General features: G+C 36.2%; 1 protein-coding gene across 3 annotated transcripts in view; it reads left to right on the top strand.

Annotated features, from left to right (window-relative positions):
• QKI (QKI, KH domain containing RNA binding) overlaps positions 1-20,579 on the top strand; it is a 153,114-nt gene that overhangs the window by 86,710 nt on the left and 45,825 nt on the right. For all 3 annotated transcript variants that reach the window (XM_082302883.1, XM_082302882.1, XM_082302881.1), the window contains exon 4: positions 17,623-17,766. In XM_082302883.1, coding sequence (XP_082159009.1) covers positions 17,623-17,766 — 144 coding nt within the window. The remainder of the gene's footprint in view (positions 1-17,622; positions 17,767-20,579) is intronic.

Genomic DNA, 20,579 nt, shown 5'->3' on the forward strand with positions numbered 1-20,579 from the left:
CCGATTGTTTCCTACCTCCAGCTGTTGGTGTTCAAATCAGCTCTTTGGCATTCTCAGTAAGGACAGTTGAGCAACCTATTATGTACTAATACGAAACCTGTAAATATTTCTGTGCTAGGGACATCTCTGAAAGCTCATGTTGAGTTTCTCCTGATGGCATCACATTATCTTGAAGGCTATATTGGAGGTATAGGAAAGAACTATCCATCTGTTTTGCTGAAGTTTTTTTGGACCTCCCTATCTGTTACTGTGAATAAAACCAGACAGTTTGCATCGTTGCATAACAGTACATGATTATACATGTTTGGGAAAGTTTTGCTTAACTTCTCTCTTGGATGATGGGAACAAATGTTCTACTTCATGTTAGAGGGTTGCAGTGGGAACAGCAAAGAAGCTAGATTTTGGCCAGCTAAGGTGAGAGAATAGTTCAGTGGACTTAAAAAAATTTGCTAGTTAATAAGCTGTACTGATCCAAATTAATACCTGTGCCAGTTTGAGAAGGGAGAGGATGGGGAAAATTTACTGCCTGTCAGTTGGCAGTAAATCCTTGTCATCTCTTGGAAATGCATTTTGAAGAAAGCTGTAAAGCTTGTGCTTTTCTGAAGAAGAAGAAACATTTAGAATGAAGAAATTGACCTTTTTTCTACCTGTCTCTCGAGGATGGGAGCTAAGTGTGTAATTATTTTTGTCCTCAATTCATGTACCATGCTGTCTTATTTTCTAAGGCGGATGAAATCATTGTAAAATGTAAGAAAGGCTTGCACATAATGACCTTTTCTATCCAGTCTTACACCCTTCAACTTTTGTAATTCAGAAATATATTAAATTAAACTGTAAAACTTCCATTTGATTTCTGTGGGGGCAGATAGGCGTGCAGTCTGAAAACATATATAATGGATATTTTAATGAAAGAAGCTTGGAACTTGTCTTTTGAAGAGCAGAAGCAGTTAATTTTTTTAATAACTTTTTGCCTATTTCTGATAGTGTACTGGAATTTGTTTAAAAGTTGCTCATTTTAAAATAGTGACTTGGTTAGCTCATCAAGGATTTACTTTGCTTCTGTAGCTTCATACCGTAATGACATTCTGTTTGCCTCTTTAATCTGTCCAGTATTTATTCATGATATTTCTCTCTGCATTAATATCTCTGGTAGCTGAGGGAAATGGCTGGCTGAGGGAATGTGTTGAAAAAACAGAACTTGAAATTTTTCATAATAAGCCTTAATTTTGCATATTATGGTGACTTGCAATGGAGCTGTGATAATTTGGTTAGTTGTAGATCTTACTTTGCACACTCAATTTTACTCAAAATGATGCAAGTGAAAATGTCAGCATTCATTATTTAATGAGTTTGTTAGAAGATTACATTCCTTTAGTGAATGTTTTTGTACATTTTAGCAGAAGTTCTGGCATTCAAAAAGTTCTCGTGAAACCAGGTATCTTGTTGGAAGGATGATGTCTCCTAAACAGCAGTTGTAGGACTGCTAATTGAATGGATCTTGAAGGATGAATATCTAAGCATTCTCTCCTAAAACCAGTATACATGTAAATATTGTGATATTTGACTTTTAATCGAAATTATTAATAGCTTTCATTTTCTTTTGTGGTTATATAATGAGCAGGAGGTCTACTAAACGTTGTTTTCCAATTTAAAAAGTGGACAGAATTTTCATAATTACTCCTTTATAGAAATTATTTATTTCGGTAATTTCGCAAGGGTTTTATTTTAAATGTGTTGGTATATAAAGAGCTGATGGTCGTGTGCAGTATTTTAAATGAACTAAAAAATTGGTGGTTTTCAGCTCATTAAGTGTAGAAAGTGAATAAAGACTTACAAGCCCTGACCTTAAGGACAGATTCATTGAAGGACCAGGGAACTCTCTGTGAAAACCACCAGAGACAGTATGATGAGTTACAGTGTTCTATGTTTTAATTCCGAAGAATCATTAAAGTCATATTGCTATGCACTGGCCCTTATTTGGGGTGTTTTTTCGGGTTTGGTGTTTTGTTTGTTTGTTTTTTTTTTTGGTGGTGTGTGTTTGTTGCAGGGGTTAATTTATTTTTTCTTTGCTTTGGTTTTTTTTTTTTTTTTTTTTTTGTTGATTGTGTTGGGCTTTTTTGTTTGGTTGTTTTTTTTTTGAGATCACTGGGTTGATGCTACCTGAGCAGTGAAGGGGGAATCCTGAACATCCATCATTTCTGTGCTGTAGGAAGGATTTCCCTAATGCATTATTAGTGGTATTCTCAAGAGCCATTTAATATCAGTGACAAGCTGGCACTCAACTGCAGTCTTTAACTGTCATGACTATTACTACGTTTTAATCCAGCCTCGAGAACATGTGGCACGTGCTGGAATACTCCTCATTCTGCAGTCATTATAATCAATAGAGTAGTTGCATGAAATTGGTCGTAAAGAAGGTTTGGAACAGTGGTCACACTTTTGAGTTATCTAGGTGGTAGCTTGGGTGTGTCAAATCCCATGTAATTGTAGCAAGGATTTGAGGCAACTGCTGCAGTAAAACTGTAATTACAGACTGTGTGCAAGGTTTCAGTCATAAATACAGGGAAAACTTGTGTGCTGAGATTATTTGAGGCAGGAGTTCTGAATTCTTTCAAGGACTCTAGTTTGTTAGCCAATGTTTATTGTCAATTCTGTATTCAATGGCAAATCCGATTTTCTGTATTCTTCGTGACAAAATTTCCTTTATTTTTAAAGTAGACGTCAGTTTATTTAATTTGCGTTCGGATCTTGCCCACCAGTTTCCATTTCCATACTTTCCATACAGTCTTGAACTGTTGTCCAGTTATACATAGATTTGTTTTGTAATTGTTGCAACTGCATACATTCGAAAGAATGGAACTCTTCCAGGAGGGAGTGAAATGATTAAAACACAAAGATATGCTTGTCTAATCACTGTAAGAGTGAATTGTTATAGTTAGAGTAAACCTTGCTGTTCAGCAAAAAAAAAAAGAAAAAAAGAGAGGGAAAACATAAGGCTAGACTGTTACTGTTAAATGTGCTAAGATCTAACAGACTTAGCAGTGGTGCTTTATAAAATGCTGTATTCCTTGTTCCATTTACCACTGTACTACTGATGGTGGCTCACTATTGAAGAAAAAGTTTAGTAAATAGTGGACAACAACAAACCACACTATTATTTTTGCACTGCTTGGAAGTATTACGATAGTATGGATCCAAACCAGACAACATAAAGCTCACATAGCCCTTTCCTCAAAGGGGGAAAAAAAAATGAAAAGGGGAAAAACAAACTCAAGCAGAAAACCTGTATGAAAGGAGGCTCAAGCTAAATAAAAACATTGCAATTATCTCATGAGCTTTCTAGCTACAGAGCCAATAAGTTAGTATATGGGTTAGAATGACCATGAAATTCAGTTTTCCAGTTGCTTCTAACTGGTAAATAACATCTTGCCCTATCTGGCAGCACAGTATATTTGGTAACATGCTCTGAAGTTACGCCACTTTGTGGCATATGTGTGCTTACCAGCAGTATTTTGTGGAAAGTATTTGTTCCATTAATCAAAGAATTTGACCATCTTTTCCAGAAGAATCGTGGACTGTAGAGGGGGCCACTGTTTAGAGCAGAGCAAACCACTGTGTAAGCACTGGGTAAGAACCCCAGGCAGTCTCCTGCTTAAGAGTACCTGGTCACTAAGATAAAGCCCTTCTGTTACAGATAGAGTTTCAGGAGACCTGCTGACTGCAGAATTAACTTTACGCGTTGTTTCTGGACTCGCTTTTCTCTAATCTAAAATGCAAGATGTTCTTCTAATGCTTCTACAAATTTGAAAATTCGGAACATAGTACTGTGGGAGAAATCACTGCATAAAGAAAAGAGAGTGAATAACTGAGTGACATTAGTTATATAATTTGTTAGTGGAAATCACTCCTTAGTGATTACAAAAACCTTAAAAAAATTGTCCTTGTGTAATAAGGCAGTATTGGTACTGCTATATGATGAAGAGGGGAAATGGAGCTGCTGAAAACTGGTTGATGTCTCCTACGAAATTACACATTTTTAAGAAGAGTGTTGAGATTGCAAACCTTTATGTCTAAATGAACTTTTTTTTAGAGTTAATCACTATGCTGTGAATGGCAAGGTTTTTTTCTTTGACACACCCTGGCTTAAATAAATGGGACATAGTGTGCTAGTTTCTCAGGTAAGCAACTGAGATGTAGCATCTAAGGTATTGCTTTGCAGGCCTAACTTGGAGTGGAAACTGAGTTTTCAGAATACTTAACTTCTAACAGTAATTTATGTATTGCGGTAAGATTACATTTGACTTACGTGGCACTAGTAAATGCCAGCATGTCCACTGGGCAGTCAGAGCGAGGGGCTCCCCATCCTCACTGCCTTCTGGGAGCTGCTGGGCTGCTGTGTATCCTGCCAGAGGTGTGACTGACACAGCTCGCAGCTTCCTACAGAGGGAGATCTGCCTGTGCTCTCCTTTGTGCTCAGCCTGCTGCTTGTGGAGTGTGTCACTGAGCCAGTTCAGCTTGCTAAACAGGCAAAACCTAATCTGACAGCAGTGGTTTGCTGCTGTGTTAACTGGCTCTGGAAGGCCCCAGCAAAATCTGCTGCTGGTACAAAGAAGACAGAAGGAGAAAGGAATGGAGCCACTTCTCTTGTGGGAGTGAGAGGTTACCCTTGCAGCTGTGTTAAACTGGAGTCTATGGAGGAAAACCTTCTGTACAAGGAAACTCAGAATAGTTCTGTCTTGGGATTTGGGACAGTCCCTTTCTCTGAAGTGACTATACAAGATTAGTGTTCTAATTATAAGCACAGACATTGTGTTTAACGTTGTCAATATTCATTTAAGCAACCACTTATGAAAAGGTTTGGTTTATGTTTAGCACTCTGCTTTCTTGTTGGCAGAGAGATGCTTTGACTTTAAATAATACAGGGTAGTATTTAGCTGCCTAGGCACTCGAGTCTTCTTGCTATCCTGGCAGACCTAGAGAAAGCAGGAGTGCATCTTTGAGGAAATCTCCAATGAAGATTCATCCCAAGAATTGAAACAAGAAAGGGGAATAAAAAAAATACTAGATATTATCATATAATACTTGATACACTATATATCACTTAGGATTCCACAAGGCACTTCAGTTTATATAGGAGAGCAGTTGTAACATTGGTTACAGCCCTCCCCCCCCTTGCCCTGTATTTTCCTGTCTGACTCTGCCTGCTCTTGTCAAAACTTGGTTATTGTTTACTTTCACATCCAAATCACAATGCATCATTCCCAAGAATTGCAAGATACAGATTTTGAGCTAAAGCTGTGGCATTGCAACCATGTCAGCCTGGTCCTAGCAGTAAAAAACAGCTTTGCTTTCCTGCACATGGCCTCTTTACTGCATTTGACTGCATTCTTGTGGCCCACAAATAAAGTACTATTGGCAAAGTGTTACAGGTAAAGTATTAAAGTAATATACTCTATCTTTTCCCCTCCCCAAACTGTCCCTGAACCATTCTAAAAAAATCAGTGGTGTTGAATGTTTGTTTCAACTCTCTTAATTTTTTTTTTTCCTCTCATTTCTCTGAGCAAAACAGTTTCTTTATGGCTGGGAAGTTATTTGAGTTACTTGAAGTTACTTAACTACTACCTAGGTATGTTTAGTTTGAGTCATGTGTCTCTTTTTTAGTTGCTTTGACAAACAGTAAAAACCTAAAGATCACAATGTCCTAAAATAAAGCTAACAACATATTATTATTAAAATAATTTTATTTTACAATACAAGTCTCATTTCAGTTTATAGAAACAGTAGTAACTTCATGTTCTTAAACCGAGGTCTCTTTTTGTACATACGAAAAGTAAAAAATACAAACTTGTTACTTTTTTACCTCAGTTTTTTGGGGGAAGGGAGGAAATAGGGAAGAATTTTCAGTTTTATTTTCTTAAACTTGGCTTCTGTGTGTGGTTTTATACTGTATCTGAAACTTTTCTATTATATTGCAGGCTAAGAGGTGATGCTTTTTAATTTTCTTGGCACACTGAGTTTATGTTAACGTGTTCTATGTAAGTTTCTGTTAAAAATAGTCTGTAGGAACATCTTTGTATACTTCTGTGCAAAGATTTGGAGTTAGTGAAATTTCACTTTTCTTACTAAGTGCTAAGCAGTCTCAGGAAAGATGTTAAGGTTAGTAATGGTGTATTATTATAAATGTTAGCAGCATGGGAAAATGGGGAAGAAAAATTCTCTCTTTAAAAAGTTTATAGTTATTTTGTAACAAAAAAAGCAAAGGGTTGGCAGGATTATATTGCAATTTTATGAAGTTTCCTTCAATATACTCCCTTAAGACCTTCACTAAGATTTATACAGAGAAACCCCTATTGACATATCTTGTATTTTTTATCTATATGAGAGGCATGTGCAGCTTCTCCTTGAGGAAGTGCTAAAAGCAGAATGGTCAGATTCTCAAGCAAAGGCTGAGCCACGGGACTCTGGACATGATAGGCAAATTGAGAAGAAGGAATTAGAAGTGTTGGCATTAAAATGCAGGGTATTAGCAGCTGTTTATTCTGATACTTCCAAAAAGTCACTTAGCTATTACATTTTTTTCTCATCTTGATATTTCATTCCCCTCCTTTTCTTTAACAGGTCTCTAAATTCAGTTTGGGGAAAAAATCCCAGTCACTTATTCCTGATTATTAAAAAAAAAAAAAAAAAAAAAAAGAAATTTCACAAATTTATGTATGAATTACTGTAGCTTTGCTTCTTAGACTTTTAACATAAATGAATTCCAGTTTCTGGAATTCATGTTTAGATTAAGCAGGAGTAGCACCTGAAGGAGAAGTGTGGTTTTGTTTTGATACTTCTTGACCCTTACAGTTTGTTCAATGTCACTTATACGTGGAGCTGTCATAAAAGAGCAGGAGCCCAGGGATGTGTGGATGAGTTTAACTGAGAAATTGATTACTTTAACACTGAATTCAAATTATTGGTGAGGGGAATGTTTATATATTGGCCAGGTTTGCTGTGTGAAGCAGCAATCAAGTCAAAACAAGACAGAGGAAATAAAACATGGAATAGAGAAATAAAAATGGCTAAAATTCAGTAAAGGCAGGTGCCACAATTATGTGTAGCAGTTACTGTTGATGAAAGTTGCATGACAGTACTTCAAAAGAGGAAAGAAATTGTTTCAAAACATGTACAATTACACTACTGGCCTAGGAGTTGATCATGTTATCCATTGAATACAAAAGTATAAGTTTGTTTTATGTTTTTTACTTGGCCAAGTGCTAGTGACTAATACTACTACATTGAGTGCAGTTTTCCAAATACAGCATGCTGTAAATGGCATTCCAAAGTGGAGTCGAGAACAGTGTGTTTTGGAGTTGGGGTTTTCATTTGGGTTTTTTTGTCTGTTTGCTTGGTTTTCTTTTAATCATTAAAAAAAAAATAAGTTCGTAGAGAAATATTTGGGAGTACTATACTGTGTAGAATAAAACTGATGAGAAACCAATGAGCAGACAGTTTTTTCCCCTTGAATACAGTTGAGGAATAGCAATAGCACTTTACTGTAAACAATACAGTACTCTGAAATATGAAAACACTGCTCAGGTGTTTCCCTGAGTTCCCAAATCATTGAACCACAGGTGCCTATGATGCTTTCTACCGTTTGTGTTCATTGCACAGATGAAAGTAAAAGTTTCATACAAATAGAAAAATGAAAAACTAGGATGTTTACCTTGAAGCTATAAGTAAAGGTACACACCTCAGTATGCTCTTCATATGTTTTAATCATTCACTACTCTAAAAAGCGTCCAGTCCTATCCCTTTTTTTTTTTTTTCCTCCGCTTCTGGGCAGTGATTTGCTTTCTTAAATGGCAAAGTGGGAAGCACCTCCTTCTGTGTTTCTCTGTCCCAGTATTAGGGCACTCCTGGAACACCACCTGGTGATGTTGATGACTTTTTGTCTGAGATAGTTCTAGGATCTTGATGCTCACTTTCTGGACCATGTATGAACCACTGGATTGTTATGTGGTGTTTTCTTAGAGTTGCAACTTCTTTCTTCAAGCAAATTTCTTGAAGTTGCCATACCCTGAGTTAGTTTTGGAAAGTGTATTAGATTAGGTCCTTTTGGATGTCAGCACTTTCAGATCTCCTAGTTTGAGAATCCCAGATGGAAAATGGTCATCAGATTTCCTTTTGATTAAGACTATTTTGCCTGTCAGCGTGTACTTTAGCAGAGTTTTAGTTACCTTGGTAAGTTTTTGGGTGGAAGAGAGGCATGTGTTAGCCAGGCTACTACCTTGGTGTCCTAGTCTTCTTCCTGGATAGAAGAGAATGCAATGGTAAATTAGAACATAATACAGCTGGAATACTGCCTAAATAAAAACTGAGATATGCAAAGCAGTCTTAATGTACTTAAAAGCGTAAACTCAATAGTATTATATAGTAAAATATTATATTAGTGACATGTTGGTCCTGCTTTAAGAAATACCTTTTCATGTTCATAAAAACTGATGTATTCTAGATTTGTTTGCTTTTACATATATATAATTTTAACATCCTGTTAATTATTCTTAAAATGAAAATTGTAAAATATGTTAAGTAAATTGAGTAATTTGCTCTGTGTACGTGGTACATAGGTGCTGCTTGATAATAAGGTATATAAAAGAACATTTACTTTTGTCATCCTTTCTCTGTCTAAAGCTGAATAGTGGAATCAGCTTTATACTGATTAATAATGCTCATAAACTCAGAGGCAAATAGGTTTATGCAGAAGTGATTTTTAGAACAGTTGCAGGTTACTTTGAAGTTAATTGTATTCGTTACTGATGATGAATGGACTTGAGTCATGAGTTGAAATACACTTACTGTCTGTGTTTTCTGATTGCTGAGAATGCTCTGAGGAATGTGTCCACTCTTCCAGATTAGGTTTTGTTGGTCTAAGCCTTCACTGAAAAATTTTTTTTGTACCTTGAGATTTAGAATATGGAGGTACTTCTCTTCAAAAAGCCATCTAAAGCTAACTCTGAACCAAGAAGACTTGCATTCAGGATTTATTGGTATTTCATTTTCTTTCAAGGGAATTTGATGTTTGTTCAGTGAGTGGTCAGTGTAGAAAGAATCTCAGTATTGTGAAATGTTTCATACTGCTTTTCCCTTTTCTGTAGGGGGATAAAACCATACTTGGATATCAGTGTAACTGTCTCCATATAAAGTTTACTACGCCAGGAATACTGATAAAATTAACATGTTAAAACCTGTAGTCCAAAGTCAGAGAAATGAACAGTCTCACTCTTCTGCCTGGGTAAAGTTTGTTACTTCATGGTAATTTTAAGTATCAATATTGAAAATTGCATTCATCTCTAACAAATATATCCAGGTATTGAGTTTATGCTATGCATTTCATGTACTAAATTCTCATTTATTTCCCTGTGGATATGGATGCATGCAAAACTTTTTTACTTTTATCCCACAACAGTGAAATACTCAGTCTTAACAGGCTCCTGGACTTCCATAGCACTTGACAGTACAGCTTGTTACACAAACCTTATTTTCACATTGGTAGATTTGAGAGAAATACGCAAGAAGAAAATCCCGGGGAGATGCGGTCCTGTTGCCAGTTTCCCAGAAACTTCCCCTCCTTGAGCACGTTTGTGCTGGCTCGGCTCTCTGGAGCAGTTCCTGCGCAGCACAGCCCTGCAGAGCAGGCGGTGAGCGCTCCAGCTGCGGTGGTGACAGGGGCTTCCTCTTCTGTCAGCAGCCCCCGAGGGCTGGATCAGCCCCGCTCACTCGTGCTGGGAAGCAGCAGCTTTACAAAGATCCAGGGCTGTGTTTGGAGCATTTAGGAACCATTTTGACTACAGGGCAGATCTGAACTTGGGGCGGTGCCTGGTTTGAAGTTTGCTGAGCACAAAATCTGTGTTGAGGCTTTGAGACAGAGAACAAAATCCTCTTGTGTCATTTAAACATTAGGTTGCTTCATGCTTCCATATTTTTCTTTTTTTAGAACAGTTCTTAAAAGATGCTTTAGATAATGCCCTTTGACAATGTTTGACAGCTACTGGCTAGTTTAATGTGTGCTGGAAGACACGCTCTTTTTCAGTCCAAAAGTATCTTAGTGTGGGGCTTAGTGTACAATAATAATTTATAATTAAAGACATGACAAATAGCACTAACTTGTTTGACAGTCAAAACAACAAGTGTTTGACTGTTAATTTAAGCAATTGATCTGTTGTTTCTATAGGTGTAAACTTAGATCAGAAATAAGTGTGGAGTAAGCTGCCATGTTCTCCCTGACCAGGTGCTATTCCCTCAGCACACCTTTGTAACGTTACTTTTTTCACCAGCTTTCTGCTTGTGAACTGCTGCCATTAGAATCTCAGTAGGAACGAAAGTCTGTGTTAATTTGCCTGACTGTAACTGCACAATTAAAGCAGTTTATCAGCAGGGGTTAGAACAATCAGTGTGTTCTGATGCTTCATGTTATAAAATTACTTCTGTTGTTCAAACAGATACTGTAATTAGTGCATCATTTTAAACTGGTTTTCTGCGGGGCTGGCTTGGAGTTTCATCTGTTAAAAACCTCTATTTTTGGTACTTACCTAAGCACTTACGTTGTTTGCAGGCCTCATCTAAATTAACAACTTCTATTGAAATGTTAATATCAGGACTGTATAATTCCAATACGGGTTTGGGGGTGGGTAGGTTGTTTTTTGGGATTTTTTTCTTTGTTTTTTATCAGTCAATCCTGTCAAGACCTAAGATTCAGCTGCAAAAATGGAAGGAGCAAGCCCTGATTTATAAACTGTTACTGTAATACTAGCATTTAATACATGTAATACATAATCACAGATGAGCAGGTTACTTCATACCAGATAATAAAGATGACTGTGTGTTCTGTCCCTGGCATGTGCATGCTTGGATCTTACTTAGATAGTTTCATGAGACATGATGAGACAGTCTTTTAAGGGGCAGTTACGTGTTAAAACATGGTCCTTCACCTTCTCCTTTTCCCAGCTACAGCACTGACCTTGTGTTGGCACTCAGTAGCCCTTTATGGTTGTAAACTCCCTTGTCAGGCAGAAAATGGGGGGGGGGGGGGGGGGGGGGAGTGGGAAGGCATCTGCTGCATCAGCATGTAGTCTGAAAGGCTGGTGTGGTGCTGGGGCCAGTCCTAGTGGGAGCAGTAAGGGCTGCCTGGCAAGGGGAGTGAACCTTAGGAAGTTGTTACACTGGTTGGGAAAGGATGCAGGAATACAACAGTAAGAGATCATCCAAGTGATTTTTGTTTCATTAGGGCTGGACCTCTGATGAATACGGATCAGCTGATGTGGAATTATTTGTAGACTGAGTGGTTTATTCCTTGCACAATGTTAAAGAAACCTTCTGTCTTCTGGATGTTTGTTTTGAGATGTCTCTGCAGCAGAAAAGCCAAAAACTTAAAAATACAATGTTGTAGTTCAGGTTGGCAGAACAGTTGCAAGAGCAGAAGTTTCATTAAACAACACAAGACAGACAACTCTTGAAAGGTTGGGAGTGAATGACTTTAGGGCAAAGTGCATTCTTCTGAGATTCCTCTGACTTGGTTTTACCAGTTCAACTGTGTCAACAAAAGGTTGTAAAGTAAAATTTAAACTGTATTGAATGGCCGAGTAGTGTTTCTCTTGGACTTAATAATTCAGATGTTGTTGCATGGCTGCAATACATATCATGTCTTACTTAAGAATACTAGAATTAGATCAGGACTAGAATTTATTTATAGTGATGTTATTTGTGACCTTTCAGTTTAACTTCTGTTTCAAAACTGTTCAAAATCAACATGTTAGCTTGCTTTTTTTTTTTTATTTCACACACCTTCTTTTAAACTGCTCTTTGAATTATTTTAAAAGCTTTGATATCTATGTGTGAATGTTTTCATTATGGAAAAGAAATATTCGCCTAGAGCTACTGTCAATTTTAATGTACCTGCAGCACAATTTATTAGACAAAACATATTGTGAGAATTTTACTAAATAGCGGATTTTCTTCTCTCCACATCTTACCTCCTCCATTTGACTGTGAGGAGTGGCTGTGAGTGATTATACTGTTTTTTATATCTTAGGATAATTTTAATTAAAGTTCTTAGAGTGTACTTGAATTAAACCTTTGTATGGTTTAAAGGACTAAAGCTATTCTGATGCCTTTTAATTTTAGTGTTAAATTTGACATTATATGAAAACATTCTTCCTTTTTACTCTATCTTTTCTGTGGTTTTTGTCATTCAGTAGGGAGAGCAGCTTGTTTAATAGGTTGGTGAAAACAATTTAATAGCCTATCACTTCAAGATGAGTGAGAATACTAAGGTTAATTTTCAACACTTGCTTGAGCTGGTGGCTTTACTTTAAAAGATCCCTGCTCTTGGTACCGAGCTGGTTTTGTATCTTTTTAGTGGCCTACATTAAAGGAAATTGTATGAGATGGAGTGGAAAAAAGTGCATAGAATGGAAGCTGCACTTTTTTTAATACTATAGAATAGTCCATAGCTTTTTGAAAAAAAATGCTGTGTGGAAAACTTGCTTCCACTCTTACCACATTGCGTTCATTCTTTCTTTATTGTCTAACTAATATTTTTTTTGCCTACAAATAAACAGACGCTAGAGTAGTATTTTTTTCAGAGTTTATTTCATTTTTCTTTAATGGCATTCTGACAGTTGGAAATTACTGGATCCTACTTCAGCGGTTTTTCATTTGTCAGCTTACTTTTCATCAGTTGGCCGTACTGTGAAGGTCTTTGGGGTGAGACATAAGGTTTGAAGTTTTTTTTAAAGTTGATGATAAAATATTTTTGATTGCTTTCAGTTGATATTTTCCTTTTTCAACATTTGAATAATTTTAACAATTTCAGTCAACCTTGACACTTCTTTCAGTTGGGTTTGAAGTACGTTGAAACATATTGACTAGGGAAGCAACCTAACTTTGTACTCTATTCTAGAAGAGTTTTCAGTCATCTGCTTTGTGTAGCTTGTGGAAAGCTAGTAAGCTGCTGTCTCATTCTTGTTCAGTCAGAGGTTGAGGAATTAAGAACAAATCTTTGGGATGGGATGAAGATGTAAATAGAAATGGCCATTTAGGCCTGAGGTGCAGGAGGTGCAAGACCACGACTTGAAGATACTGTGTTGTGGTGAGATGTATGGAAAATACAGGATACAGTTTAACAGTGAGCTGGACTACAGTAGTTCCCTCATGGAACAGCCTTTCTAATATTTAAGTTTTGATTGTATAGATTCAAGTCAGTTGCATGCTTTACCTGCTGTTCTGCTTCCCCCTAAATCCCTCCCCAAGAAAATTCCTGTAGTTACACTACGGTTTTTTGTGCAGCTAAATTTTGAGGAGTTGTAGCAATATTTTTTTTAAACTACCTCATACATTGACCCTAATAGCAAGATAAATACTGAGTACTCCATTATTGTGCATAGGTGTTCTGAGGATTAATGAGTGTATATGCACAGGCAAGAGAATGAAAGCACATCTGTCTACAGAATTAGGGTATATTTAAGGATACTGAAATTTCTGCCAAACAAGGAGCACAGTGAAATTTCATCTGCCATTTGTGTTGTCCTTAATGTTCTTTAATTTAGTAGACAAGATGGTTTGGTTATAATTAAGCTTTTCTAATATTGTTGTTCCTCAAGGTTGTGGCATAAATCACTTTACTTTGTAGTTTTCTGCATCTTCAGTCGCCATTTTTCTTGTATAATTCTTCCATAAACAATCTCTGGGATGCAGGAAGACTTCATGCTGTCAATTACTTCTTGTGTATGTAATACAATTCTGAGTATATGCAATTGAATTTCTTTTTCCCCAAGTCTTAGGTTTTCTGATTTTCCTGGTGCTGTTTCTTCCTTCATTGTGCATACCCTTCCTGCTGCAGTGGCAAATGTTTCTTTCCCAAAATAATTCTCATGGCAATTTCTATTACTTTTGACTGCTTTTTCAGTAGGTAGACCTGGCAACTAGGCTGAATTGATCAACAGTTGCTACTGAAGGACAAGGGGCAATTGGGCCACTGAAAGAAAAAAAAATCATGTTTAAACCTAAGAATAAGCTTTTTGTTGTTGTGACTGAGCACTGGTTGAACACTGAACAGGTCTCCTGAGGGAGGGGATGCAGTGTCCATCCTTGGAGATGTTTAAAACCTGGCCCGTAGCAACATGCTTGAATTGACCTTGCCCTGACCAAGGGGTTTGGTTTGGATGATGTTCAGGATCTCTTCCCACCCCAGACATTTACTGAATCTATGAAGTGAACTGGTTTGTCTTACCTGCAATTCACTTCAAGACTGCCACATCTTGTACTTTCTTTGTGCCAAATTACACAACAAGGCAAGTTGCTGTAATTCTTTCCTGCCCATTTTTTCGCTATTTTCACCCCCAAAAATATCAAAAGAAAACCCTAGTCAACCCTTAAAATCGTGGACCATGTTTCACGAGTCTTCAGAAAGATTCCTTCCTACTTGTGTTCCAGGTACATTCAATTACCTGTTCAGTCTTTACTATAACAAAACGTGGTTGAGAAAAGATGTGTTCAAGACTTGTTGCACAGAGGATTAGTTTAATGTAAATAAAGATTTTACTTGGGGGAAATTTTTTTTTTTCCAAACCTTCATTTTAGGATTTAAAAGGAGAACGAGGTACCATAAAAAAGGTAGCTCTTAACTGCAAGAGGTTTGAAGATTCTCTCTTTCATGAATGTAACTCTGTTACATGTTTTGCACCTGACTTTCTGAATGAGCTAGTAAAGACCCGAATTTCCCAATTTGGGTAAAACCGAACGGGTAGATAATCAAATATACATACTAGTATAAAAAGACATTTCTTAGAAAACTGTTAACCCACTAAGAAAACCATCTCATGAGACAGAATGGGAGCACTGGATGAATTCAAAACCCCAGTGCATCGAGGTAGAACAGAAGAAATTATGAGCCCATTCTAAACTCTGTCTTTTCTCTTTTATTTTGAAACATAGTGTGAACTTTTATTATTCTTAGCCTTTCTTTCAGTCTTACCATTTGACTTGATAAATAGCAGTTTCAATAACAGGACTTTTATTACTGCACTTCATGCTCGTGGAAGAGCTTATCATAGTCATATAGTATTTTAGTTATCTTACTGATAAGTAGTTTATATGATTGTTTGTGCTGTGAAGTCTCACCCTAATAATACCTGTGATTATAAACATTACACACAACACGTTTCACCTAAAAGTAAATTAGGGGGGTAAAACAAATCTTCAGTATCGTGTGTTTGTCCTATATGCAGCTTTTTGTTCTCTTTTTAAACTGAACAAAAAATTGTCATGCTGCAACAGAATAATTTGGAGTACAGTGCCAATAATTGATGTGACATTAATCTGAAACAAGTTTTTGAGACTTTTCACAGTATTATTTTCATTATGAGAGAAGTGGATACACCACCATAAAGCCCCTTCATGTTTGCCCACGCTGTGTGTAAACATGGCACGCGGTGTTTAATGGTGTGGTAGCTAAAATTGCACTTGGGCATTCCTTCTCTTTCAGGAACAGATCTTGCTGCTTTACTTGGGGATACCTTTCTTCTCATTTGTTCCTCTTGGCCTTTTTTTAAATTTTTTTTTTTTTTTTTTTTTTTTTTTTTTTTTTTTTTTTTTTTTTTTTTGCCTCTTCTGATGCTATAGTCGTGCAGGTTGTCTTGCACCTGGTGTTAGTAACTAGGACTTTTCCCGTTCCAATACTGTCTCAGTGCAAGAAGAGGCATAGTTGCACATTTCTTCCTCTGCCCTCTGCTGGTTCAGGAACCTTCTCTCATTCTTCATACCTGTAACATATTATTTTGTACATTACCTCATATTGATACAGCTTGCCACCATCTTAAAAGAAAACAGCTCACTCCTGCTTTGGATTAAAAAAAATAATGAATTGATTAATAAGAGTGGCATTTTGATCACGATTGAATAAATAAGATGCAAATACCTTGTCATAGGTAGTTCTTTCAAAGATTACATTTCAACAGAGAACATGTTATAACTCAGCTGCACTTTGTGTCATGTTCTGTACCATAAGTAGTGAGGGTTATTTTTCTCTCTGTTTTCAGCTTCTGAAATTGGCAGACCTATTTTCACAGCCACCTTTGTTTAGAAAGTTGGTGAAGATAACATTGAAAACAACAAAACAAACCACTGTAGCTGATAAAATGGAGTGATGGATATGTGCATGTTGTATACACAGTGAAAAGAAGTTTCAAAGTACTGATTCTATTACATACATTTTTCATACATCTCTCTTGGTTCAGGTTTTTTCCTCCTTTTTTTAAAAATCCTTGTCTATTCCACAAAACATTTCAGACTTCGCTGAATTAAAAATAAAACACTCTAAGGAACAGTGCTCCCTCAGGTATATATGAATGTGAGGCACTGCAAACATTTGTTTGTATTAAATCTTAGTACATTTCTTCAATGTATCTGATTTTCTGGAGGAATTTTTCATGAAATTTGGGGAAAAAGACACATTTGCAATTAAAAAAAAAAAAAAAAAAAGAAAGTTGAAGTGTGAATTGTGGTTAAGCCACAAAGGTTTATCTTACAAATAGGAGGCTCTTCTATTATACCCAGCTTTTTAAGTTTTAAATAAGTGAGGTTTGTTTATGCAGGCCTTTTTATAGATTCAAAATTGTAATAAACCTTTTTTTGAGCCCCTGCCTTTTTTTTTTTTAACTTGTTATATTATATTTTAAATATTGTCAAATTTAAGTGAGGTTTCATAAAAATTTAGCTAGCTTTATTCACCATTTAATAAAAAAGGAGTTGGGAAATTTTTTCTGTGTTGTGTTTCATTTTTTTTTTTTTGGAAGACTGAATACTTGAATGTGTTGCTTAAATTTACTGTTTCCTGTTGTCTACAATTTTTTACATTAAGAATGTTTTGTTTAGCACACTTTCTTTTTCTGAAAACATTTCTAAGATTTATCTTTGGGATTATTAATGGCATGGATGTGATGAGTACCTGTGTAATGGTGACCATTTTGTCACTTGCCCTTCTGTAACTTCAGTATTAAAACTTTGTCATCTCCTCCTCTTTTCTCTTCATCCAGTACATGCCTCCTTTGAAAATGGCAACTTTTGTAGTGTTCCTTTTGTAGTGTTTTATTCTTTGAATCTTGTCTTCATGAGTATTTGAAAGCTTTTTTTAACACTGGAGAATTGCTCTCTTGTCCTTTGGAGTGGTTCAGATGGAGTTTCTATGTCTGGTGTCTGTTTCACTTCTCTTCAAAATATCAGTTGGTTAACTACTGGTATTTCTTACCTGTTTAAGTCTTGAAATGCTCTAAATAATATTGAAAGTAATACTGTGTTTGTAGTATTTCTTGTTCCTTTGTTCAGCTGGGGAAGGTACTCTTCAAGAAACAGCATGTGTATTGTAGTCTGTAAAAGGTGTAATATAGAGTAGGAGGTTCCAAAACACCAAAAAAATGATCGTTTGAAGCCTAAGTTCATGTGATACAAAAGTCTCTGAAGTATGAAGAGCCATTGCTGAAAATGAAGTCCATATTATGCACAGAATTGAATTTGTCTACTGTTTGTGATTGCTTTATACAGAATGTAAGTCCTTCATAGCTTCTGTGTTTTAATTTTTTTTAGGAAGAGCAGAATCGAGGCAAGCCCAACTGGGAACACCTGAACGAAGATTTACATGTACTTATCACTGTGGAGGATGCTCAAAACAGAGCAGAAATAAAACTGAAGAGGGCTGTTGAAGAAGTAAAAAAGTTACTGATACCTGCAGTAAGTATTTGTATGCAAGCCTTTGATTTCCATTTTCAGAAGGTACTTTTGAAATACAACTAATTTACTACAGGTGTAAGAGTAAGCCTGCAGAGTGGCATCCTAGAAGGAAGTTAGGATATGATTTGGTAATATTCTAGTGATCTTTAAACATGTCTCATCCCAGATTGAATTATTCCTTAGGACACAATAGTATTTTAAATAGACATTGTCTTTTTTTGCCTGTTTTAGATCAGATACAGGAAATTGTTATCACCTTTAGAAGGCAATGCTGAACTGTTACAAACACTAGTTTTCTGTCTTTCTTTCAGTATTAGTATTCTTTAAGGCTGGGGAAATATGACATGCTTTTATGTTTCACTTTGAGATGATTCTGATATTTTAAGAAACAAAGGCATGTGTTTTTAGATTGTCACATTAAACATTTTGCAAAAAGAACAAAACCGTTTAGTATCAAAAAACTTTGCTGTCAGTATACTGGGGAAAAATAAATGTAGGGAAATGGGAAAATGGTTGTGTTTCTCATTTTCTGATAACTTAAACGGGCTTCTGCATAGCTAGATGACTTAAATCCTTTTTCAGAGACCAGAATTGCCCTGTGAGAGCCCTTCTCTTAGATCTTCTCTGCATTCTCACTCAAAGCAAGGTGGCTCCGTGTGGCTGTGTAGTGCATCCCATGCCGTTAACTTGCATCTTGTGCTCATTTTTACCACCACTTTTGTGCCCCTGTAAAATGATAAGAATAAATTAGATCTTTTTCAGTGGCAGAAAAACTTTCCATGTTACAAGGGAAAATTGAGACTATCTTGTGAAAGAAAGTAGTAGGTGGTATTAAAATGGCCTACTGATTTTGGGTACTTAGTGAATGCTAATAGATGCTGGCTGTGAGGAAACTTGTAGTGACACGTGCAGTCTCTATAAGCAGATTTATTCAGAAGACATTTTTAAAAGTTACTAAAGATAGGGAGAGAGACTTAATTTCTTAATTATCAAAAAATGGTAGACTATTAAGCAGGAGGTATGAAAAAATGTGATTTAGACCTCTTGACATTGCACATTGTCAGTTTCTGAAAGCAGAAGACAGAAAGTAGATTTTCAGAATTTACTCCTTTATTAAAGAGACCTTGAGCACATTAGGATTGAGTTTGTAGTCAGAATTTTTATACAGGCAAAACTTAGAAACCCTTATGTTCATTCTTTGGCTACTGCAGAGCAAACAGTTTAAAAACCAAACTTCTGTGTGACTTAATTTTGTCAGGTGTTTCTTCCTTCTTCTACCTCCCCCTTATTGCTGAATAATATGACTGAAGGGTCAACTTCAGGATGACTTGATAGGTTACAAACCCCCCAGTATGTCTGAAGTACTGGTGTGTGTACTCTGTGTATGTTTGTGTTGTGCTTGTTTTGTGGACCTGTTGTGTTCTGAGCCCCAGAAGACAGGTAATGCATTAGTACTTCTTTCACTATGAAAGTGACAAGCCAGCTCTTTGTCTTGAAAGCACTCTGCCTCGGGTAGTATCCTAATCAGTTGGGGAAGCACTGTAATCCTGATTACAGAAATAACTGTTTTTCCCCTTTAATGAAAAATAACAATACAGGGCTAACTATTGTCTGAATAGAACGTCACTTAAAATACACTTTGTCAGTTCACTTCATTATCATCTTTATATGTTATGCGTAGGCATAAGAGATTTGGGTGGTACGTATTACTTGCACAAGAGTTAAAGGTCTGCTGGCTCTAATTTCTCAAAAATACTCCTTGCTGAAACAGGTATGTGTAGTACATACTAATTAATTGGTATATAGGTGAACTTGGTTTTGTACTACCTATTGCATCTGTTCAATTAGTATAAAAAATGGAATTGTGGCTTCAGGCAGTTTGAGAGCTGAAAAACTCAGTTTAGTGTTAAAAGATAGGAATTGAAAACTGCTATGAGGGAAGTCATAAACCTTCAAATAATCAGGATAAGTGTAGGGAAAAAAGGAAATCATAGTGAATTATAGCAGTATGAGTGAAACTGTGGATTTTGGAATATTCTAAAGATACTCCAAGATGTAAGAATGCAAAATTGTAAATTCCCTTTCATATGGTAGAATACCTGCTACTATTACTGTTTTCCAGATAAATGTCAAAATTGAAAAAAAAAAGTAAATGTATTTCTGTTCTGTCACTGTCCAACTTGATTAAAATTTGAGACTATGTGGGAGAGAAAACTCATTTTCATTCTTGCCATACAGTGTGACAATGCTTTGTGTTTATGAGATAAATTTCAGAAACGTGCTAGTGTTCTAGTGTTCAGAGATGGAAATTAGTTGCTAATTTCTTGGAATGATCAGTTATTTTTGTACTCAAGATGTTAAAAAGCCTAATTACATTTTCTAGCTACAGTGTACAAATAGGCACGTTTCTTAAAATGGATTTCTTTTTGAATGTACTGGGGTGAAGAGAGACTATTTCAGTAGTAAAGTGTGTTTCCGAAATTTATGAATCTGGATCATTAGTGATTTTTTTTTTCCTTGTGGATGTGAATTAATATTTTCCCTTTTCACTTGCTCTTGCATTTTTACCAAGATAGTTGTACAGTCAAGTAGTTTATCTTTAGAAATGAAAAGCACAACTTGAGGAAGACTGGCTGAACAAGCCATTTTTTTCTCCTTGAGGAGAAAGGCCAACATTTTTTTAAAATTACTATTCATTTGTATTTAATTTACATTTCTTTAGCATGAAACCTTTTTTTTTTTTTTTCATTTTATTTTTTTGGCTGTACTGCAAGTTGCATAGGACTAATTCTTTTCCTCTTCCCATAGTTCAT

The sequence above is a fragment of the Coloeus monedula genome, assembly GCF_965178545.1.
Source record: "Coloeus monedula genome assembly, chromosome: 2".
NCBI lineage: Eukaryota > Metazoa > Chordata > Aves > Passeriformes > Corvidae > Coloeus > Coloeus monedula.